Source organism: Etheostoma cragini, chromosome 23 (genome assembly GCF_013103735.1).
Source record: "Etheostoma cragini isolate CJK2018 chromosome 23, CSU_Ecrag_1.0, whole genome shotgun sequence".
In the NCBI taxonomy this organism is placed as follows: domain Eukaryota; kingdom Metazoa; phylum Chordata; class Actinopteri; order Perciformes; family Percidae; genus Etheostoma; species Etheostoma cragini.
Window position 1 is genome coordinate 11922204 of NC_048429.1, and position 20853 is coordinate 11943056.

The 20853-nt window shown below is 40.3% G+C and overlaps 3 protein-coding genes and 1 long non-coding RNA gene across 5 annotated transcripts; 1 reads left to right on the forward strand and 3 right to left on the reverse strand.

Moving 5' to 3' along the window:
- Positions 1–349: 349 nt before the first annotated feature.
- Positions 350–3172, reverse strand: LOC117938422 (cyclin-dependent kinase inhibitor 1B-like). Of its 2 annotated transcripts, none has more exons than XM_034863010.1 (3): positions 2462–3172; positions 1974–2131; positions 350–1563 (listed from the first exon to the last, which is right to left on the reverse strand). In XM_034863010.1, exons 1-2 carry the CDS (start codon positions 2881–2883, stop codon positions 2008–2010), a joined length of 546 nt encoding a protein of 181 aa, XP_034718901.1. In that variant the 5' UTR covers positions 2884–3172; the 3' UTR covers positions 350–1563; positions 1974–2007. The 2 variants fall into 2 exon arrangements, with proteins under 2 accessions (XP_034718901.1, XP_034718900.1); XM_034863009.1 differs by having other exon boundaries at positions 1974–2132; positions 2454–3172.
- A 1624-nt stretch (positions 3173–4796) lies between these two features.
- cdpf1 (cysteine rich DPF motif domain containing 1) lies at positions 4797–6820 on the reverse strand. Its single transcript, XM_034863011.1, has 3 exons — positions 6480–6820; positions 6087–6198; positions 4797–5695 (listed from the first exon to the last, which is right to left on the reverse strand). Exons 1-3 carry the CDS (start codon positions 6590–6592, stop codon positions 5567–5569), a joined length of 354 nt encoding a protein of 117 aa, XP_034718902.1. The 5' UTR covers positions 6593–6820; the 3' UTR covers positions 4797–5566.
- A 1249-nt stretch (positions 6821–8069) lies between these two features.
- On the reverse strand, positions 8070–19190 carry pparaa (peroxisome proliferator-activated receptor alpha a). The gene is made up of 8 exons (XM_034863008.1): positions 18969–19190; positions 14796–15002; positions 13693–13847; positions 11115–11253; positions 9579–9778; positions 9231–9497; positions 8812–9055; positions 8070–8742 (listed from the first exon to the last, which is right to left on the reverse strand). Exons 2-8 carry the CDS (start codon positions 14977–14979, stop codon positions 8498–8500), a joined length of 1434 nt encoding a protein of 477 aa, XP_034718899.1. The 5' UTR covers positions 14980–15002; positions 18969–19190; the 3' UTR covers positions 8070–8497.
- LOC117938425 lies at positions 9405–10815 on the forward strand. Its single transcript, XR_004655387.1, has 2 exons — positions 9405–9526; positions 10367–10815. It is a non-coding gene; the product is annotated as an uncharacterized LOC117938425 (long non-coding RNA).
- Positions 19191–20853: the final 1663 nt, after the last annotated feature.

A 20853-nucleotide genomic window follows, 5' to 3' on the forward strand; every position in this document is an offset into this window, starting at 1 on the left:
GGTATATAAGATCAGTAAACCCGTATTTATGTGATTTATTAATGGTTATACTGTTAAATTATGGTAAATTGCTGATCCTATTGCTGCTGTGTGCTGTCATTCCTCAGAGTGATGAACTCATTAAACCCATGTATCTCCATCAGGTCTGTAAGACTTAATTATCACTAGTCCGCAAGTTTACATGGGCGGATCACTTAAAAGCTTAAATGTTTGTTAAGGGTGGAGTGGTTGTGTGCTTTGAAATTAAATATAGTAAGCTCCATGCATTTATTACACCAGCGTTGCTTTTTTAATCAGTCAAGCTGCAGCTTGAAGAAGAGAAAAAAAAAAATACAAAACACACAGGATATGAAATCGATTATTAGGCTCAGTTTTGCAACAGTTTATTTATCTTAAAAATGAAAATATATATTTACAAACATTGTCGCTTTGGGAAGCTATACACACCCACAACAAAAAGCTCAACATAAATAAGTTAGTATAATTTTTTCAGTGTTTTTGAAAAAAAAAAAAAAAGGTACACAAAGTTTTACACCACACGAGGCCTCACTTTGTTACAATAAGAAAAATAAGAAATCAACAATAGTGCAATTACATGTTCCACATGAATTCAACACCACAAAGAAAAATCTTTGATTCACATATTTGCATAATAAGTAGCCCAGTGCAATAACATATTTAATCTCTATGTTAACCTGGACTACACCGATTATTACAAGGGGCGGATTATGTGACCTAAAAGCCACTAAAATATAAACTCACCAAATTTTAAAAATAAAAGCTTATTCTTAGGATTATTAGCAAATACTGTTACAATTTGGTTGGATATTGCTCAGCAGTTTAGCTCCCACCCCTCCCCTCACCCAAAAACAAAAAGGTTCAAACTTGCAAACTGGCAAAAACTAAACTAAAAAAACTAAATTAAATTCAGGAAAAAAATTCCATTATAAGAAAAAAATGGGGGAAATGAGGAGACTATATTTGCATGTAAACTTTATCTGTCATGGCAGTTCCCAATTAGATGGACTCTCATCTTACAGTGTGGCCATCCGGACCTTCAAAAACAAGATTTATAACACTGGGACAAATAAAGCCATAGAAAAAGTGAAGACATTTTGTTTCCACACAACCCTGACTTTTGATATCTGCATTTTTTTTAACTTACATCAATTACCTGAATAATGACACAATATGACCACATTAACAAAATAATATTTCTCTGTTGGAAATTGCACTGCAAGTTCCCGAGTCAAATCACACACTTATTCAAAAACATTTAACAAAAAGGTATGAAAAGCATAATATGCTTTTTTATGTGCTACATCTGAAACATAGGTAGTAGATAAGAAATGAGCAAAAAAACCATTTGCACAATGCTACATTGTCTGCTGCTTCTGAGGCAATTTAATTGAAATGAGTGCCAAAAGTTGATAGTGTACATATCAGTGCTTGTGCAGCCTCTCCTCCTTTCTTCAGGAAAAGGCTGCTTTTTTATATTTTCTCTCCCATCTGTCAGGTGATGAGAAAGGCTACAGTATTCCACCAGCAACAGGTCTCCCCTCTCTGTGGGACACGAAGAGGAAACAGGCTATTGAATTGTGCAATTGAAAAAGCAGTTGCTCATGCTTGATCTCTCTCTCTCTCTCTCTCTCTCACTCACACTCACACACACACACACACACACACACACTGAACAGTCATAGCGCGAAGAGTTGTCGAAGATAAAAGGAAGAAACAATATGCAAGTTTGAAGGGCTAATGACGTGCTGCTGTGTGCATGACAGAAATGTGTATTTACAACTGTTCCTGATGCTGATGATAGGCCTACACAAGTATCTATTCTAGTCTATAGTCAACTGCATTGGCGCCCACTAGGCCTTTAAACGCCGATTGTGAGTATTTTACACATTGAAAAACCTTTATGTTATTGCCAATTCACATAACAATGAAATAGTGAGATGATGATTTCTCACCTGGCACTGCTTTTCACTGCACCTCCGCGCTCTCCTATGACCTGCTGGGTCTCTCCTCCGCGGCTTTTACCGACTGGCTTCCTGCAACGTCCGACTGTTCTTCATCATCATCTTCGTCAGTATGCGACCTTTTCTTCTCACACTCGCTGGAGCAGGGATCTGGCAGACAACAGAAAAAAAATAATTGGCAGCCAAGAGACTTAATTTACTACAGAGTTTGAAAAAAAAAAAACTAAAATCTAATTAGTAAGCGCGACGGCTTATAAGTAAGTTTGATCCCATGAACAAGCGCATTGCGACACTCGTTTAAGATTTTAAATTACGTTAACATCTGTAAAGAAAAGTTTTTCCAGCACACTTTTGGTTTATGGGGATCGTAGCCAAGGTTGGTCCCCGGACACAGCGGTTGCTTGGCGCCTCTGCATTGCGGCACGGCGAAACAAAAATGCGTCGCAGTGTTAATAAGTCAAGGTAAATTACCTAAAGTTCCTGAACGTCTTTTTCTCGAACCAGCTCTGTGTGGTTGATCCGACTGGCGCTCACTCCTCGTCTCGGCGTCCTGCCGGTTGTTATCGCCACGGAGGTCCTCAGGAGCCAGCGGTCGCCGGGACCGCTGGCTCCTGTGAGGCTGTCGGGTATAAAACTCCGGTGCGTTGCGGTCCTCCTGCCACACGTAATTGCGCGGAGCGAGCGGTCTGTCGTTGACGGGATCGAAATTGTACGTCTCCGTGAAACTCCGCAAGCCTTCCTGTATCGAAGCCGTCACATTCCTTTGTATCTCCTCTGGGTCAGGTCTGCCGAAAAGGTTTCTGCAGACCGAAGGTCTGACGTTGTCTGGCTGCCGCGCATCCACCCTCTCCAATGTCGGGCTCGCATTAGAAAGGCGAACATCTGACATTTTGTTGCACATATGACAAGGCGGAAAAACAAACAAAAACAAACAACAACCAAACCCTGTTCAACTTCTACTTCCCAGTAGTATTCCTTTAAAATGCAAAGTCACAGGGATGATGCGTGCATACTCCGCGCGTATCATCCAACACGCGTACGCGCAAAATGGAATAAAGCGTCTCCAATGGCGCAGGGGGGGTTTAAAAGAGCCACTCCTGTCAAGTCCGTAGTAAGGCTGATGAAAACAACAAGTCAAGTCATAACAGCCAACATGGCGTTAGAGGGAGCAATGAGTGAAGAAGAAAAGTTGACATCAAGGACTATTTAAACAGAGAATGCGATTCATTGGTCTGCGCAGTAGGACCGCCCACTGAGCTCTCTTAAAGTCGAACAGGGGCGGCAACAACAACACAGAGCTGGAATGGATTAACCTCACACATGAATATTGTCCAATTAATCGGTTTGATTGGTTAAATACGTAAAGAGCAAAAGAGGCTGTCGTCATATTAGAGTGTGTTATTTAGCTTGACATTTCCATGCTTGATTTTTCCCAGCAGGCATCGGGTTAGACATTAATATACTGAACACATACAGGTCAAATATATTATTTGATCTCATTAACTGTCATTTGTGACTCTGTGTGCAGGCACTGTAGATGTCCTAAATAAAAAGTGTGATAAGGAATAAACATGTATATATATTTAAATAGATCTCACTGCAGGAGGACCAGGCTGAGGTTTCGCTCCAGGCTGGTAATACTATCACAGGAATCAATCATCAAATGATCGTTTGACTGCTGACAGATCCCACTGCTAGATCTGATTTGGTGTCACATAAACGATTTAGGCACCCTTGATTCAATCAGAGTAAATCCATTCAGTTACAGCTTTAAGGCTATTGAAGGACAATGAGACACTAAAATGAGGTTTAATGCAGGAAAACAACAACAACAAAAAAGCCACAAATCTTCCATGTGGCATCCAATGACATCAGCTCTTGAGCTGAAAGCCTTCCGTCATTGTTGGCACGGTGCTTATCGCAGTCAGACTTTGCCACTGGTGCCAAAGAGGTGGTTTGTGTGCTTCACTGGTTGTAATTGCTCTGGTGTGCTTGGAATTTAAATACCAAGGAAACAGCAAGTGGTGCAGTTTTAGAGTGTAAATTAAAAAAAAGACCTTGAAATACAAACAGAAATAGAAACAATCCCCTGGGGTTGTGTTTGCATCTTAAAAATCCCTTAACAATTGTTATTTAATGTTCATGCCAAGACTTAAGTTATTGAATTTATTCTGTACATACCAGGGCTCCATAGGAATCTTGGAGTAATTAAATGCATCTGCAACAGTAAGCACTCCTTGTGCCCAGAAGTTTACTATGTCCCAACTTAAACCCGAGTGTATGTCGCTCTGCATTCCTCTTCAGCATTTGCCAGTAAAAAAAAAAAAAAAAAAATATATATATATATATATATATATATACACATATATATATACACACACACACACCAATGGGCCTGCCTGCCTTAAAGGCCACACTGTTTCAATTAGCCCTCAAAACATCCAACATCTCGTGATGAACACAGCGAGGCCATCTGTTATATCAATGTTATTGCCAGGAATCACTTAATCCATAATGTGTTTATGCTGCTGCAAACTGTGCACAATGCTGTACAGAGTGATCCCCAAGATGAAAACATTTTTTGATCAAAATGATTAAGAGCAAGCGAGAAAGGGGGCAAGAGAACATTTTGTTTGAGTCAGACACAGCAAATGTGTATTTTGAAAATGGGAGTAACTGTTTCACACTGCTAAGTGTAACCGTGTGGGATGATGCAACTGCGGCAGATTCATTCAATAAAACGAACATTAGTTTAAACAAGATTAAACAGTCACAAAACAACAGAAAGGTCACTGTACCTATCTTTTATTTTTTTTTAAGATAACAAAAACTTGTTTTGACTCCACAGAAGTCAACAGTGCCCCCTCTGACCATAGAGGCAGAGATTAGATGGATAACAGTGATAGTTCATGTCAACAATTGTCTGTAGATGAGATAATTAGTCATAAACGTTAATGTTAACATACGCTGCTGAAAAGTCATTAAATGTGTGTGCGTGTTTGTGGTAGGTCATTAAAACATTGCACGGACATAGTTTTCAAGTTCAAGAATACATTGTATGTCATTTATTAATTTCTTAACATTGGAATAGCAGTGGAGACATGAGTCTGGTTTGTAAATCAGCTCAGCAGTTGGTGTGGGAAATTCTATTACCTCCACATCTTCTTTTGAGTCGTACATACTACTACTAATAGTGTTAAAACAGTGGGTAAAAAGCCAAGAATATTTGCTGAATTGGGCTGAACAAGCAAAAATTGACCATCATGGTTTAAGAATTAGAAATAAGTGGGGTGCCCAGATAGCTCAGTGGGTAGAACAGGCACCAATATCTAGAGGTTTACTCCTCAATGCAGTGGGCACAGGTTTGACTCTGATCTGCGGCCCTTTGCTGCATGTCATTCCCCCTTTCTCCCCCCTTTCACGTCTTCAGCTGTCCAGTCAAAATAAAGGCCTTAAATGAAGTTTCGTTCAGTAAGAGTTGGATAAAAGAGTGCCGGTAGAGAACCTTGGCACTTTTGGGACTCTTTAAATCGCCAAACATTTCTCTTCTATTGGTGAGAATGCTATGGACCTCTTGACGGATGTCACGAGACAGCAGCCTTGGAACTCTGCTTTTTCTTGGCCAGCTCGGCCTGAATTTGAGGGGGGAACTGGTCCAAGTGCTTGCTCACACACTGCATGCAAAACCTCTTGGTGTAGAAAAGGCTGCAGTCCTGAGTGAAGAGAAAGCAGAGCTCAGCATCAATGCTCTATTTTCCCAAAAGTACTGGATATGTTTTGTCACAATTATTCCAAGATGTAAAGACTGTTTGTGAAACTGGATCATTGATTTCAAGGACATCAGAGTCATAAGGCCACTCAGCACACATAGAGGCCACAAAATGGCAAAGTCATCTGAGGAAAATATACAAACCACAGAGTGGTCAGTTTGTTTTCATCGCCAGGTACCAACAGGGTCAACTCATGTCAAGTGGAAAACTGTCACAGGAGCATAGCTTGGTTGGTGCAATTGATGAGCATGCTGCAAAGTTACTTTTTGTCTGTGCATCTGGCATTATTTGATAACCTGGATTACATAACCAATTCAATTTAAAGTGGTCTTACCGATCCAACACAGACACATATGCTGCACACGCTGCAGGTAGAGCCTAAAACAAGGAACTTTTCCTTGTCCGGACTAAAGGGATCCTGAGTCACAAAACACTCTTCAAGCAACCTGGTGGACAACAGAAACGCACACGTAAATTAATATATACCTGTATATAAGACAGAGGTGTGTTTAAAGACAGTAATGTTACTTGCTATAAATGTAACGTGCCTATACTTGCTAGCTATTTACAGTGATATGTAACGCTATATCGCTGTTAATTTCGCTGTGCCTAACGTTGAGATGACATAAACTTTACACGCATTCGTAACGTAGCAGCTAACAAAATTAGCTTTAGCATAGCTAGCCACGTAGCTCTAACCGAACCACTTTGCTTAACGTTCACTTACACAATGGCTCTGGTGTTTGGTGGTTTCTGGCCGTGGTAAGTGAAGGGACTACTTAAACCACACAACTGGCATGTAAATGTTTTTTGACGGGTATCGCTTGTAGTTTTCTCCATTTTTCAAAGCAGGGTAGCATAATGGTTACTTCCGGGTTTTCAAATCGAGTCCAACCATCAAGTTGTTTTATGAAGTTTTAGCGCCACCTATTGGACTGGAGATGCAGAGGTATTTGGATGCTTCAAACGAAAGTTTGTGGAAATATATTTGTATAGAAAATAACAGTTTAGTCAACCAGCCACAATTATAAACAAGGCTTTCATGGTAAAAAACAACCTTAAGATAACGTTTACAGCAGGTAGGCTACTTGTAAGTACACACAACGTGTAAGCACAGGTGTAATTAATTACAGTAATGGCTTGCTGGGACAATTCAGGTTACATGGAACCAAGCTATCATTAACATTATTAGTTCCACCTGTGCTTTTCCTCCATAAAAACTCAAAATAGAGGCCTATGCAGTGAAAAGCTATTAGCTTATTTATTTCAACAGTGGGGTCTAAATCAGATGAACGGATATAGGATGGTAAATAAGCCAGGGTATTACAAATTAAAGTTCAACATATTAGTTTATTTTGAACTTCCACAAGACATAAATCTGTTTATTGAAACAGCAAATGCAAATTGTTTTTAATGTACACCACTGTACATGATAAAAAATATAAACAGTTTTCAATAATACAGGTACAGCAAATGAGGCAATCACTTCCTCTTTTTGATGTCTGTTTTACTGCAGATACAGACATCTTTTCCCTGTGGTCACCACATTCTGATATTATATTTACAAAATAAAACAAACTATCTTATCAGATTATTGTTTGTGATAACAATAATAACTGGCCAATAACGTGTCTTAACAGCAGGATTTGTACAAAACAAATACGTTTGGCAGCTAATATGTTGTGTTGGTATTTATCAGTAGGGTAAATTACTAAAATTAATATATTACATACAGAATTACAATGATGGCTGCTTACAGCAAAAGTAAGGTATTTTTTAGGTCATTGCCAATGAAAAATGCAATATTGTACATGATGTGAGAACATTCCCTGATCCAACATTAAAAAAGTTAAACTTGTTTTTTACTTGGAAAAAAAATCTAACTAGACTTTTTATGAGGTAAATGTATAAGGTGTGGTGAAAATAAAAGCTGGGGTATTACAATGTTATGGCACTTGGTGAATACTAAGTTTCTTTAACCAATAAGCTCAATATGGTGATGTACAAGTACACAATGAAAGTACATGACAATTATATGAACTAAATCCAAGGGACTTAAATGAGTATCATATGCACTAAATATCCAAAATATTAGGAATATGCCTGGTATTTGAGTGTAGTGCCTATACTGCACAATCAACAGTTTAGTTGCCTCAAAGATAAAAAATGTTATATCTTCTAAGCTTCTTTTACCACAGTTCAACTTGTTCACAGAAAAAAAATTGAGCATCAGTGCACACATGATTGCAATAGTCTCGTCCTGGTAGCTATTATATGTTTGCATCCATTGTAAATGCTAGGCATAGAGTAAAGGCTGGCATCCACAACCCACTCCATAGCATTTGAGTGCTCCAAGTGAAAAATCAATGCATTTAAAAAAATATTTCTTTACACATCTATGGTGTAAGATCAAAAACTTTTTTTCCCCCGTGTCCCCTTTCATGGAAGCAGTAGCGTGAGCCTACATGAGCCTACAGTAGCGTAAGCCTACATGAGCTGTCTTTCCCCCCAAAATAATTTCATTATGTTTTGTTCCAGTAAAAAGACACAGAGTCTTATTGCAAACACTGCAAATCACAGCAGTGGGCACCCCTAAGCTGCACATTAGATAAGCAAATTAAAGCACATTGATATGCTTGACAGTTTAAGTAAAGACTGTATGTCACCCAGACAAGACACCCAGTTTAGAGTGGCATACATACATATTCTAACACATGTCCCTGTTTATGATCATGTGCCATCTTCTCAGTACATGTCCCTGTATATCTCTTGCAGTAGCGGGTGCAGCGACGTGTCCTCTGATGTCTCGATTTCCTGCACCAACTGAGCATGCTCTGTGACCAGCTCTCGGAGGTCGGCCAGTTTCTGTAGCAGTCTGGGAAAGAGGAAGGCGTCGTCCGGATGATTGGCCAGCAGGTGGAGCCGTAGTGCCTGAACGATGCTTTCCTGCAGCTGCTCCACTAGAGGCACCTCCACCAAGCCTGGGCGATCTGGAGGGAAGGGGTGGATTCAGTTTCTTCATTTTTGACTATAATTAACACATTGTAATTGTCAGTTACCTCCGCAGCAGATAATGGCTGCCACAAAAAGGGCCAGGTCACTGTCGTTAAGCTCCAGGGAATTGAAGCGTGTTGCAAACTGGAATTTGGGCTCCATCATGTCACTAAAAGGCCGCCGGAGGCTCTTGAGGAACTCTCGGGTGATGAAGCCTCCACCACGGGCCACCAGGAGGCCGTCTTTGTTCATGCAGGAGGCCAGGAGCGTGAAGAGGGCTTCGTAAACACCGTACTTCAAGAGAGTCACCTAAACGGGCAGGTAAGAAGGCCACAGTATGACTCAGATGTTGGTTTCTGTAACTGTTTTTTTAGAATTCCAACAGAAACAAATCTTCTTTTATTTAAGTTAGGCCAAATCTTTCTTCCTTCTCCTTCTGGACTGACAGGAAGACAAATGACAGATACAGCACCCCTAAACCCACCTGATCATTCAGATTCAGGCTCTGGAAACCCGGCACTGCTTTGGCAAACTCTGTCAGCTCGGTGACGGTCTCCACCGAGGTGCTCTGGCAGCAGTGGAAGAGCCTGGCTTCAGCCTCCCTCTGCTGGAGCTCCCTACACCCCGCAGCCAGAATCACTGCCCCTGCTTGAAGGCCGCTCTCGGGCTCTGGAAAGTCATCGTTTACCATATGGACTGCAAATGTCCTTTCTGCCAGCTGGAACGTCTCCATATCATGAATAATGAAAGGCTGCAGAGAAAGAAAGAGGATGCTGCTAGGTGAAGATATTTTAATTCTGCAGATACAGAATAAAGAATATATTTTCTTTACCGGCTTGCTGGTCTTTCCGGTCAGTATGAGCCGAGCTTTCGCCTTGTTCATGTTGAAGTGTTTCATGTAGGCTTCGTGGATCTGTCCGACCAGAATCTTTTGGTCGGCCAGCATGGGGCTTTCTACTTCTTTCTCCACCATCTTGCTTTCTGCCTTTAACTTCAGCTTCTCCGCCTGAGGCATCCGACCAAACCGAATAGCTGGTGCATAGAAACAATTATTACCAACCCCTAGACTCGCTTTCAAACGGTTGGTGTGTTATTTTACAATAAAAAACTACATACAGAGACATCAGACGTCTCCTCCACAGGGTTTCAGCAGGTTTGAAGCAGTAAAATGTAAGACTTTAAGACCTTTATTAATGAAATTTAAGCACTTTATTACAATGAAAGTACTTTCAAAGTAACTAAAATTAAAATTGACTAAAAAGCGAAAGAGTAATAGTAATCTGTACATATACAGCAATTATATTTGGATGAGCAAAAGTAAGAACTACAACACCACAGAATAAAAAGTGTTACACCGTGGTAGGAAAATGTAAGACCTGTTTAAAATTATTTAAGACCTAGAACACAATCCTTTTGCAATTTTAACACTTAATAAGGCCTTAAATTTTGACTTGAATTTTAAGACTTTTTTTTTTAACTTTTAAGACCCTGCTGAAACCCTGCTCCTACAGCAAACTTGTGTGTGCAGACACACACACACACACAAGTATTCGCCCACAACAGATCTGGTGTGTTATGTTCTCTTTCCTCACTTCTGAGGACATGTCGTCCTCCTCTCAGGTTTCTGATACTGTTCTGTCTGCAGTGGGAGGCAATCGTAACAAACCCAATGACCCCTCAGCAGTCAGTGCAGAGGACGGGCCAAATGTGGCGCTATATGGGCCTGTGTTTCCTCAATGTCAAGCAGGCTCCGGCGGGACGTTGTTCTATAAAAACCCAGTCCGTGTAAAGCATGTTGATTTGGAGCCAAAACACATTAGGACATTAACTGCTGTTGTTGAGAACACATATCATGGTGCTGACTGAGGACGTGGTGAGCAGAGTTTTATGTAACTTACTTGCAATCTCTGTCATTGCCATTACAGTACTGTATTGGATGCTATGATTTCAGTAATTGAGCTTTAAAGCTGGGCTGTTCTGAGAGATGATGCAACACATGTAGAACTCTCATACAAATTTATCAAAAGGTTTAATTCGTGCTATGAAGCAATACAACGCACTCTTGCTCATATTACTGTAGTACAGTCTGCAGTTTTTCTGCTACAGCTTAACTGGTCTGGTATGACTATTAGCTTATTGTGGCTAATGCTAGCTAAAGTTACCCAACTTTAGCTAGATAATGCTGTGTAACTGATCTTAACGAGATCCTCTGTTTACTGTCTTCATGACTCTTCTCTGCCTGTACTACTGTTCTACTACATTTACCATTGTCCTATGCTCGACAACTATCCTTTATTGTGGCTGTTATTTAGCAAAAGTTGCAGCTTTAAGCTTTAAACTACAGTATGTTGGAGGCTTCAGGCCTTACCGTTGTGGGACATGCCCACAGAGAGACACTTGTGGAATCGGCAGTACTGGCACTTGTTGCGGTTCTTCTTTTGGATTTTGCAGTTGTGTTCACACTTATCATACTCCAGCTTTAGCCGGATGGTCCTTCTGAAGAAACCCTGGTTGAGACAGAATGGCACATTGCTAGAGCTATTGATGTAATATGAAAATTATATGATCTGATTTGAGTACACAAAAAGTCCACAAAAATACTTTCTGAGTACTTCACCCCATATGGAAATTTGTTTAAAGTTATTTTAAGAAGCATGAGTGCAAAGGCTGTGTTCACACTATATGTCAGACACCTATATCTGCAGTACCTATTTGAATCTGGCCAAGTACCTTATAATAAATAATGTATGCATTGTTCATTTTAAGCCCTGGTAGTTTGAGTGTTGTATTACATTGGACTGTACAGTGTAACTACATCTACGGTATATTTAAAGAGAGATGTGCATAGTAAACTGCTCTTTCTAAAGAAAAAAAATTGATTGGACAAGACATCCTGCAGCCCTCCAACACACACACACACACACACACAGAGATACAGGGCAGTGAGCCAACGCATGCTAACAGATGTCACACATGTGGCTAAACATATGATCCTTTGACGCAAACTATGTGCATGACTGAAATTTCAGTCAGGACATTCCTTATCCCTTGGTGTCAAAAGGGGAATATGGATTTTCTGGTAATATATCTAGAGCCACGTGGTCACGCAATATGTCAGCCATCGTCTTACAAAAGGTCTTGTCTGTCTTTATGTCGATGGGTTATTATGTAGCTGAAAAAGCAGATGTGTGTGTGAAAAAGCAGATGTGTGTGTTTACATCAAGCATGTCTTTGCATGTCTGTGTAATGACAGAATCAGTACTTTGCGGAGATATTTAGCTGTGAGTAACAATACTAATACAATATTAAAGACATAAGCAACAAGCTGTATTGTGCAACACTTCCTTAAGAGCAATTGTCTTTGAGTGAAACCAAAAGAAACGTTGATCATCAGCGTCTTTGTGGCACACCTGTTTAAACTAACATCCCCCTATTGGGCAGGTAGGGGTGTTGGGATTAACCGTCCTATTGCTGCTCTAAAATGAACGTTCCATACAAATGACATACCATCATCACCACAGGTTTAATCCCTTGAAACATAACATCACAACACATTCCATTCACATTCCCACTATTGAGCGCTCCTCTCTTTAAAAGATAGGTGTTGAAAGTGATATGCAGAGCCTTTTGAGCATACAAACAGTAAACTGTGACTGCTACGTATGACAAATATTTCCATGATGACGCAATATCATCAGTCTGAGAATTTAGGAACAGAGTGCGTTCAAAACACAACCCTCACATGTACAGCGTCCAACAGTTTCATAATCGTCATGTCTCTACTTTAGAATAGCAGCCATCTGACACGAGTGCCGACATGATTAGCCTTAGATATGTGGGTCATAAACCAGAGCCATGTAGGGAGCTGGTTAGTACACACACACACACACACACACACACGCACACACGCACACACGCACACACGCACACGCATTCTGCAAAAGGCAGAACAAAAAGGGAAATTGTCCCAAAAGGGTCCAATTCATGGATTAGAGTAAAATTGAAGGCACAGTGCCAGTTCAGAAGAGTGAAAAGCAGGGTAAAAGAAGTGATTGTGGAAGCAACAAAAAGAAGAGAACACCTCTAGCAAGTGTGACTGGTACCACAACGCTCTGGTTTTCTTGATCCTTGTGTAGTTGTTGTTTAATGAGACAAACATGCAGTAATAGAAAAACAAAGCCTCAGATAAGCAGCAACAACAAACTGGAGGAAGCCAGGGGAGCCCTCTTTTCAGGAATGGACCACAGAGTTGGCAAAAGTCGCTTCATTAGAAAACATTTCTTTCAACTCTAAGAATAGGACTGAGAAATATGTGGCGAAATGGAGAGACTACTTGCAATAAATTTCTACTGTGGACAGATCTAGATTAAGATGAGTATAGTAAGACTTTACATTTGATCCATTAGTGTTTTGTTTTATTATCGGATTTCCATTGTGATTTGTTTTGGTTTAATGTATCTCAAGAATCTCTATAATCTCTCCGGTAGAGCTAACACAGGCCTGACTAATTTACCTTAATGACTATTAACTACTCTTATTATCAAATTCCAAAGATGACTTTGTAAGAAGCTGACGTTTAGCATTAATGCCAGCTGCAGCTCCACGTTTGTATAATTATGTGTGTGTGTGTGTGTATTTATTAACGTCACTCAGTTGGGCTCTGTGCCTAGCAGGGGAGAGGTGACAAGTAAGTCAATGAAGGCCATCATGTCCCCCACCTCACATGACCTGGCTCTCAGAAACTTTCCACTGACCTCCGGGTCAGCCGCCTCTGCATGCCGAGCTTTGTGTGTACGTGCGTTGGTGCAGGCATGTCACACAGACACACAGACACGCACACACACATCTTTGTATGTCCTTTCATATTTGATATGTAGCGGTATGTCAGTACATACAACAAGTAATCTTAACTGCACTACGCCTGCGTTTAGTCCCACATCTCTCACCTTGCAGCCTTCACAGGCATGCACCCCGTAGTGGAAGCCTGAGGCCTTGTCTGAGCACACCCGGCACTCCAGGTTGAGGGGGCTGAAGCTCTCCTCTGGGCCCGGCGCTGCTCCACACACCACCGACGATGGGCTGGAGGCCGGGGTCAAGGTGTCTGCAGCAACACATCAAAGCAGAAAAGAGACAACAGCAAATTAAAGGAAATTCCGGCCAATTTTTATGTTAACTGTGATCGCTATAGATGTGCGAGTACTTTCGTTTGAAAAACCTCCGACCTGAATTGGCGCAGACAACACTGAGTAGCTGCAGCTACGTGTACAAGCTTCCTATGAGCTAAAACAACAGTTAACAGGGCAAGTTTTAAGAGTGCCTTTGTGCCTCTTAACAGACACAAAATGCAATTAATTTGCCTGTACAACAAGAACAGGGCCCTTACGTGACATCAAGATGCCTTTTCAACTCAGACATTGGTTTAATTCACCTAACCTGTCTTGTACTTGCTGGTAGTTAGCTTGCCCGGTTAGCTGCTAGCTGTTGGCTACCGCCACCTTTTGTGAAAATTGTAACGCAGCAGTTCCAAGTTTAACTCCGCTCTTCACTCTTCACACAAAAGCTACGATCTGGACTGTTTAGCTACCTTTTCCTGCTACAACTGAATTCCCAGGAGATAGCGCAGGGCTGTTGTTACCTTTAGGGTGCGTCTAGATTTCTAGGCTAAATCGGAACAATGTTGGTATAAAAAACAGATTACCATCAACGTGATGGTAAAAGCAAGATATCTGAATTAATTCATGGGTTTTTCCTTGGCAGAAACTTCTAGTTCACATCATACACTGCTGTTGATGTGTCTCCAAATAATTACAGGAGGCATGGGCCTTTTTTTAAGTGCTGCTCAGGAATTTGGAGACTGACACATCACTGGGGAGACAGAGTTTTATCTAATCTTCTGTTATCAGACACACAGTGTTTTACACAGGCCTTTTTCAGTGAGGGTACATGTGGAACAGTCGAGCCAAAAGGTCAGTGTGTTGTACCTTTTCGACATGACTGTTCATGTGGTCTGTGATCATTTCTTCCTCACGAGGCTAACTCCATTACTAACCCAGTGCGATGGAGCTCTCCGACCCCGAGCCAGTGCTCTGGTACACCGGGAAATCAAATCCCAACATGTCGTCTTCTATAGACTGGGAGATGTTGTGAAGATCCGCCATCAGGTCTCCACACAGCGGACTGTCCAGTAGGGAATCCCCAAGTGGGGACGGGGGGCTAAAGAGATCCCCCGCCATGGTGGAGATCAAGCTGAACCAGACTGTGATAAGAAGGGAGACAATGGGTGATAATGAGACACAAAATCCTGAGGCAGTTTGGATTGTTTGAGAGTTTCATAACTCCTAGCTCTGGAAAAATCTTGAGTTTGTTTTTAGATTGGGTAGATTATGATTTTTTTAGTTTAGTACAACAAAAACCCATTGCCAAAACATGTGAAAACTTAGCTTGTTAAAGTCAGTTTACAGTGTGGATAAATCTGAAAATACCAGCCTCACATTTAGAATTCTGTAGGCAAATTACTGTAATTTCCTTAGATAAATATTCTGGATATTATTCTGATTTATGTTACTAAAGGTGAAAGGTTCAGTGACGATGATGTCATAAGGCAGTGCAGAAGCCTGGCAGAAAGCTGAGTCAAGTGAAGTGAGCGTTGGCTATGTCGCTGATATTAGAAGATGTTGTGTTGCTTTGTGTAAAATAGAACTGGCAAAGAAAATATCAGAACTGGCAAAACAACGTTGCAAAAGAGAAGACAGAGTCTGTTTTAAGTGTGCAACACAATATTGGATTTGATATTTATGACTTTTGCACCAATGTGATCTACTATCTAAACTTTTTCCATGGATTTCATTTAAAGTCTTGTTTTTTGTTTGTTTTTTAAAGTTTTTCAGTTGATTTTGCTTTTGGAAAAATAAAACGTGTCATCGTAAACATCATTATTGTTTTTTGCCAGTTTTTTAATTTTTAACTCTTTTGTGATTAAGCCATGTAACTAATAAATACTTGTCAATCAAACCGCCACATAATCCTGCTATTCAAAGCATAAATGCCTGGAGTTTTTTTTCTTCCTTTGCACATGTTTAAAGATCTCAAACCCTTTTTCTTTAAGAGCACCAGGAGTGGGTGCATGCCAAGATTGATCTTTTTCGGTTGTAGGTCGACCCTGTTTCAGAGAAAACATGAACAAACCTCAAATGTCAACAACAAAGGCAGATCTGTCATGCAGTTGTGACAGCTATAACTAATGCTAGAGGTAAGTTTATCATGTGAAAGTGCATGTTTATTAAGTGAACCATGCCCAGAGAGTCAACAGTGGCGCTTCAATCACAGATTAAATTCCAACCTGTCCAGTCAAAGTACACACTCTGCAGCTTGTTACAAAGCTCGGACACACTGACCAATGGATTTATTGACCAACTGTGATGCCCCAGAGACTTACAGCGAGTACATACAGTGTATCACAGCTTTAACACAGCACTTTCTTCAAGTTCATTTATTAAAAATAAAACGGGTCTATCTATTCCACTGCCTGTCTGTGATCTCAGAGTGGATCTGGTGTGTGTGGGAGGGAGATGGTGAAGCTCCCAGCTGCTCCCAGCAGGGTAAAAGACATCTGTTAGAGCCATCCCACAACATCACAGCAACAATGCTCATATTCTGTAACGTTCCCGCAAACTTCCAGTAACTCATCACGCCAGATGTTGCTGCTGTTGTTCCATAGATTACAGACTACAACTTTACAAAGCATAGATGCCATCTTTAAAACCTCCATGTATTAGTGACAATGTGACACAACATGTAGGATGAAAGGATGAAGGCAGAAAAATAGGTATCTGCTTTTAAAAAAGACGACATTTCTTACATTATTACAATAACATTTGATCTGTGTTACCATCTAGGCAAGAATCCTGATTTGAGAACATGATTTGATCTATCTTACAGAGATTTAGCTGTTGGGCCTAGGGCTGGGTGCCAAACTTCACAGACTGACATGCCTCCATAGCACAGATTATCAAAAAATGCCTTGTCATTCAATACCAAATTTCAACACCTAAGAAATGAATGTCATCAGTGTCAAGTCAAGTAAAAATGTATTTGTCCCCAAAGGGGTGTCAGTGAGCCAATAAGCATGCTTCTACCACAATCTAATCATGCTGGTGATTGGCTGTCTACACGTCATAGAGACATGCAGGAAAAACATTACGCACAGAGACGGGGCTCACGTGTGTCTTGTTGTATTTTGAGAGGCTTGACTACGTTCTGCATCACATAGATGCAAAGGGGTTGAAAAAAAAAAGATTTGTACCATAGTGTTGTAATATTATCTGTTAAAAATATTTCTAGAAAATGTGTATCGAAAAAAGTATAGTTCAGGAAGCAGTATATCAGTATTGGTACCATATCAAACATCTTTAACGATACCCAGCCCTTGTTGGGTCCATCACAGAGCTCATGTGAGATCAATGTTAAATCGCAGTTTACACAGCTGCATACATCTGTAAGCCCAGCAGGGAACAAACATCAGCTAATATGGTATTGTGCAACTTTTAACTTTCACTGTTGAGACTTTACAGAAACTAATGGTTTGACGAACACAACAATTAGGTAATATGTTCTCTTTATTTGTGCATACAGACCACACAGTGAGGACATGAGTAATCAAAGCGTGCTTGTTCTTGTTTATTTGTATAGTCTTTGGGTTTCAGCATATCAGGTGACAGGTCTTGCCAAAAGCTGTGTGAAAGGGGAAATCTGTGAGTGAGGATGAGATGTAAGCTCCTATCTACCGATCTTTGAGTTGGATCCAAAATAATGTAGTACCTGCTCCAACACACCATTCCCAGATCTAAATTTTGACGATTTTACAGTTTTTTGTATGTGAATTCTGTGTGAATTTGTGTGTCCAGACATGCACTCTGGCATGCCTGAATGTGGAGCTGTAACAATTAGTCCATTGATCAATTTGGACAAAAGACAACTTGCTGGTTTACTTGCAGTAAATTTGTAGTAGAATTGGGTGTTTTGGACAGTTGGTCAGACTAATGGGCATTTTCACACTGTTTTCTGATGTTTCATACACCAAACAATCAATGGATGAATCTAGAATAGATAATAATATATTAATTATAATAATGAAAATAATCATCAGTTGTGGCCCTAATTGAATGACAAAACTAGCACCGACACGTGTTCTGTTGTCTGTGTTCCCTTTTAGTTATTGAAAAGATTACACAACTGTACATACATCGACAGCTTTCTAATGGTCTATATAAAATAGGCCTTTTTCATTCATATAATACTGTATAGCCTTGCTGCATCTGCATCCAGGTCTAACTCTTAACTGAGTTTTTGACTCCCCCGTCCCCCCGTCCACCCCCACACACACACACTATTGATGTCTCGGGCCCAGCCCATGCTTCCCCAATCACCTCATAGGACATTGTGTCTTAATTCCCAGAGGAATTGTAATCCCAGACAACGGGGCTCTATGTTTAGGTCACAGGAGAGGAGGAAACAGTAACTGCACTGGGACCAGTCAGCTCTCAGCAATCAACAAAAGCATGTCAACAGTTGACAGACCCAAATCAATCAAAACAAAAGTAACATACAGTATATCTCCTTAAACCCTCTGGCAGTACTACCCCTGAATCAGGATCAGCTGTTTCTAAGACCGTCACTGCCTCTGCAACAAGGTCACCCATGTGCTGCGCTGACCAAAAACCAGGTACACAGGAAATCCCCAAACCAATGTCAACATCTTGCTCCAAACAGACTCACATAAGGTCAGGTTTACTTGTCACTATGCTGCACAGACAGACAAGGAAATGGAAATATATTGGGGGCAGAAAGGGGAAGTTTTTTGGCCAACATAAAGCTATTTTCCTTTCATTAAAATGAAGCGTTTCTCGACACCATGTGGGTGTGTGAGGTTTATTGGAAAAACAGGTGCAGGACTTGTCAGGAAGTGTGAATGGGGGCTCACTCGCAACATACAATAAGACTCTCAGAACAATTGCATTCCTTCGTCCCTATGGAGCAAGGCGCAGGCAGCTTTGTGACAGTTGTCTTTTAAGAAAGCCCAATCCACTTATGCAACAATTTCTTTCTGCTCAGGTGACACAAAAAGGTAGCATACTGAACAATAAGTTTGTTAAATCTCCGCCAGGTACGCAAGTAAGCTCAATGACAGTTACATAACAGTTTTGTAATAAAGCTTATGAATTACCTCAGCGGCTGCAATCCGAAGCATTTCCAGCTGCTGCAGCCGGGTCGGACGCCTCGGTCGCGGGACGCTCAGATCCCGCTCGGCTCTGCTAAAAAACCTTGATGCGTCGTCTCCCTACGCGCTGGTAAACCTCCGCTCATCCTCTACAGGAAATGACGTAGCGACGAGGCCACGGCGCGCACACCCCCTGACACACCTATGGTTTCAACCAATGGCCACGCGTGGATTTGAAAACGGACCGCCCCGCTTTTTTTGGCAGGATGGAATCACTTCCTGGTGGCTCGGGACGTCAAGGGTCGGTGTGGGACAAACTGTCTGTTTGTGGAACTGGGGACGGTGTGGAACCGACGTGCCTTCACGTCCGTGATCCGTCATCATTAACTAGTCATTAAAGGACAGAAATGTCGATATAACACAAGTCCCTGGCTTGATTGGCTCTATCTCGATCAATCAATCAATGTCTCCTAAATCATTTATAATGGAGCCACTGTGAATCAAGCACTGTAAGTAAACGTCACCATCATATATTAGGATATAGAGGATCGACGCTCAACGTTTTTCATAATAAAATATTAAACAATATTTAGGGCTTTAGCCTGCCTGCTGACATATATATACATACATATATATATGTATACATATATATATATACATACATATGTTTAAATATATATATATACATACATAAAATGATTCACTCAAGTAAAGTACAAGTACCTCAAATTTGAGTGAAGTAGCCTACTTGAGAGAATGTACCGCACCCCTCCATATATGTATATGTATATATGTATACATATACATATATATATATAGCCTACACATATACACATACATATATATATATATGGAGGGGTGCGGTACTTCACTCAAATTTGAGGCACTTGTACTTTACTTGAGTGAATCATTTTATGCCACTCTATACTAGTACTTTACATTTCAGGGTTTAAATATTGCACTTTTAACTTCAATACAATACATTTAATTCACTTATTTAATCTCTGTTAAGATTTTACTCACAAACAAGAGCTCTTAAAATCCGGTGCAGGTATACACTGTGTGAGTGAGTAAGCTTACACATGAATGCATCAGTAATAATAATCTAGTAATAAACTATATATTTACAAGAGACTATTTTAAATTGAGTTTTTAGTTACTTTCAGCGCTTCCTCCATCACTGCATCTCATACATATGTTGTGTACTGTATGTTATAGTATTTAAAATGACAACGAAACTGGCATAAATCTATGTACCGGTAACTGAATGTTAGGAAAATCACATTGAAAATATTGATTTTACTTTTCTAGATGTTTTCACATGGTAAATGCAAAATTGTAACACATATGGGTTAATAATAAGTGTAAAATTGAAAAGTAGGTTACTGTATTGTGTGTCAGTTGGTTTGGATACGGTGTGGTTCTGGACTTACCTTTAAGTCCTGATTTCATCAGCATTTAACAAGATAATATTATGTGCACATTATTATGGACATGGTGAGTCATGTTATCCTATTAGTAAACTAAATATCAGCTGCATTTTCTAACCTTTCTTTTCACCATAGGTTTTGCAAAATCAACATCTTAAAACATTTTCCTATATTTGTATAGTTTACCAAAATCAATATGGGATCATAACGACATTTATATGTAGCTTTCTTTACAAAATGAGCATGTAACCTCAAAGAATGTATATTATATGACACGTTTTAAATGAGCATTGCAGGTATCATCCCTTTGTATAGGTTAGTAGTTAGAATGGATTGTTTTTTTATTTTTCTCTGCTAATTTCTGGATTGCCAACATCAAAAGATAAGCACATCTAGCGCCATCTACTGCGCGTGGGTCCTTAGCAATGTTTCAATTTGTCCACCCTGAGCTGATAAACTGT

What these genes read in the sequence shown, in the direction of transcription:
- cdpf1 (XM_034863011.1), bottom strand. Translation starts at nt 6,592, where the DNA reads ATGGAGAAAACTACAAGCGATACCCGTCAAAAAACATTTACATGCCAG. An exon ending in CCAAACACCAGAGCCATTGT is followed by an intron (nt 6,199 to 6,479) that starts GTAAGTGAACGT and finishes GTTGTCCACCAG; the next exon opens with GTTGCTTGAAGAGTGTTTTG. An exon ending in TATGTGTCTGTGTTGGATCG is followed by an intron (nt 5,696 to 6,086) that starts GTAAGACCACTT and finishes CTCTTCACTCAG; the next exon opens with GACTGCAGCCTTTTCTACAC.
- pparaa (XM_034863008.1), bottom strand. Translation starts at nt 14,979, where the DNA reads ATGGCGGGGGATCTCTTTAGCCCCCCGTCCCCACTTGGGGATTCCCTA. An exon ending in GGAGAGCTCCATCGCACTGG is followed by an intron (nt 13,848 to 14,795) that starts GTTAGTAATGGA and finishes GTGTTGCTGCAG; the next exon opens with ACACCTTGACCCCGGCCTCC. An exon ending in TGTGGGCATGTCCCACAACG is followed by an intron (nt 9,779 to 11,114) that starts GTAAGGCCTGAA and finishes TCTATGCACCAG; the next exon opens with CTATTCGGTTTGGTCGGATG.
- LOC117938422 (XM_034863009.1), bottom strand. Translation starts at nt 2,883, where the DNA reads ATGTGCAACAAAATGTCAGATGTTCGCCTTTCTAATGCGAGCCCGACA. An exon ending in AAGACGTTCAGGAACTTTAG is followed by an intron (nt 2,133 to 2,453) that starts GTAATTTACCTT and finishes GTTGTCTGCCAG; the next exon opens with ATCCCTGCTCCAGCGAGTGT.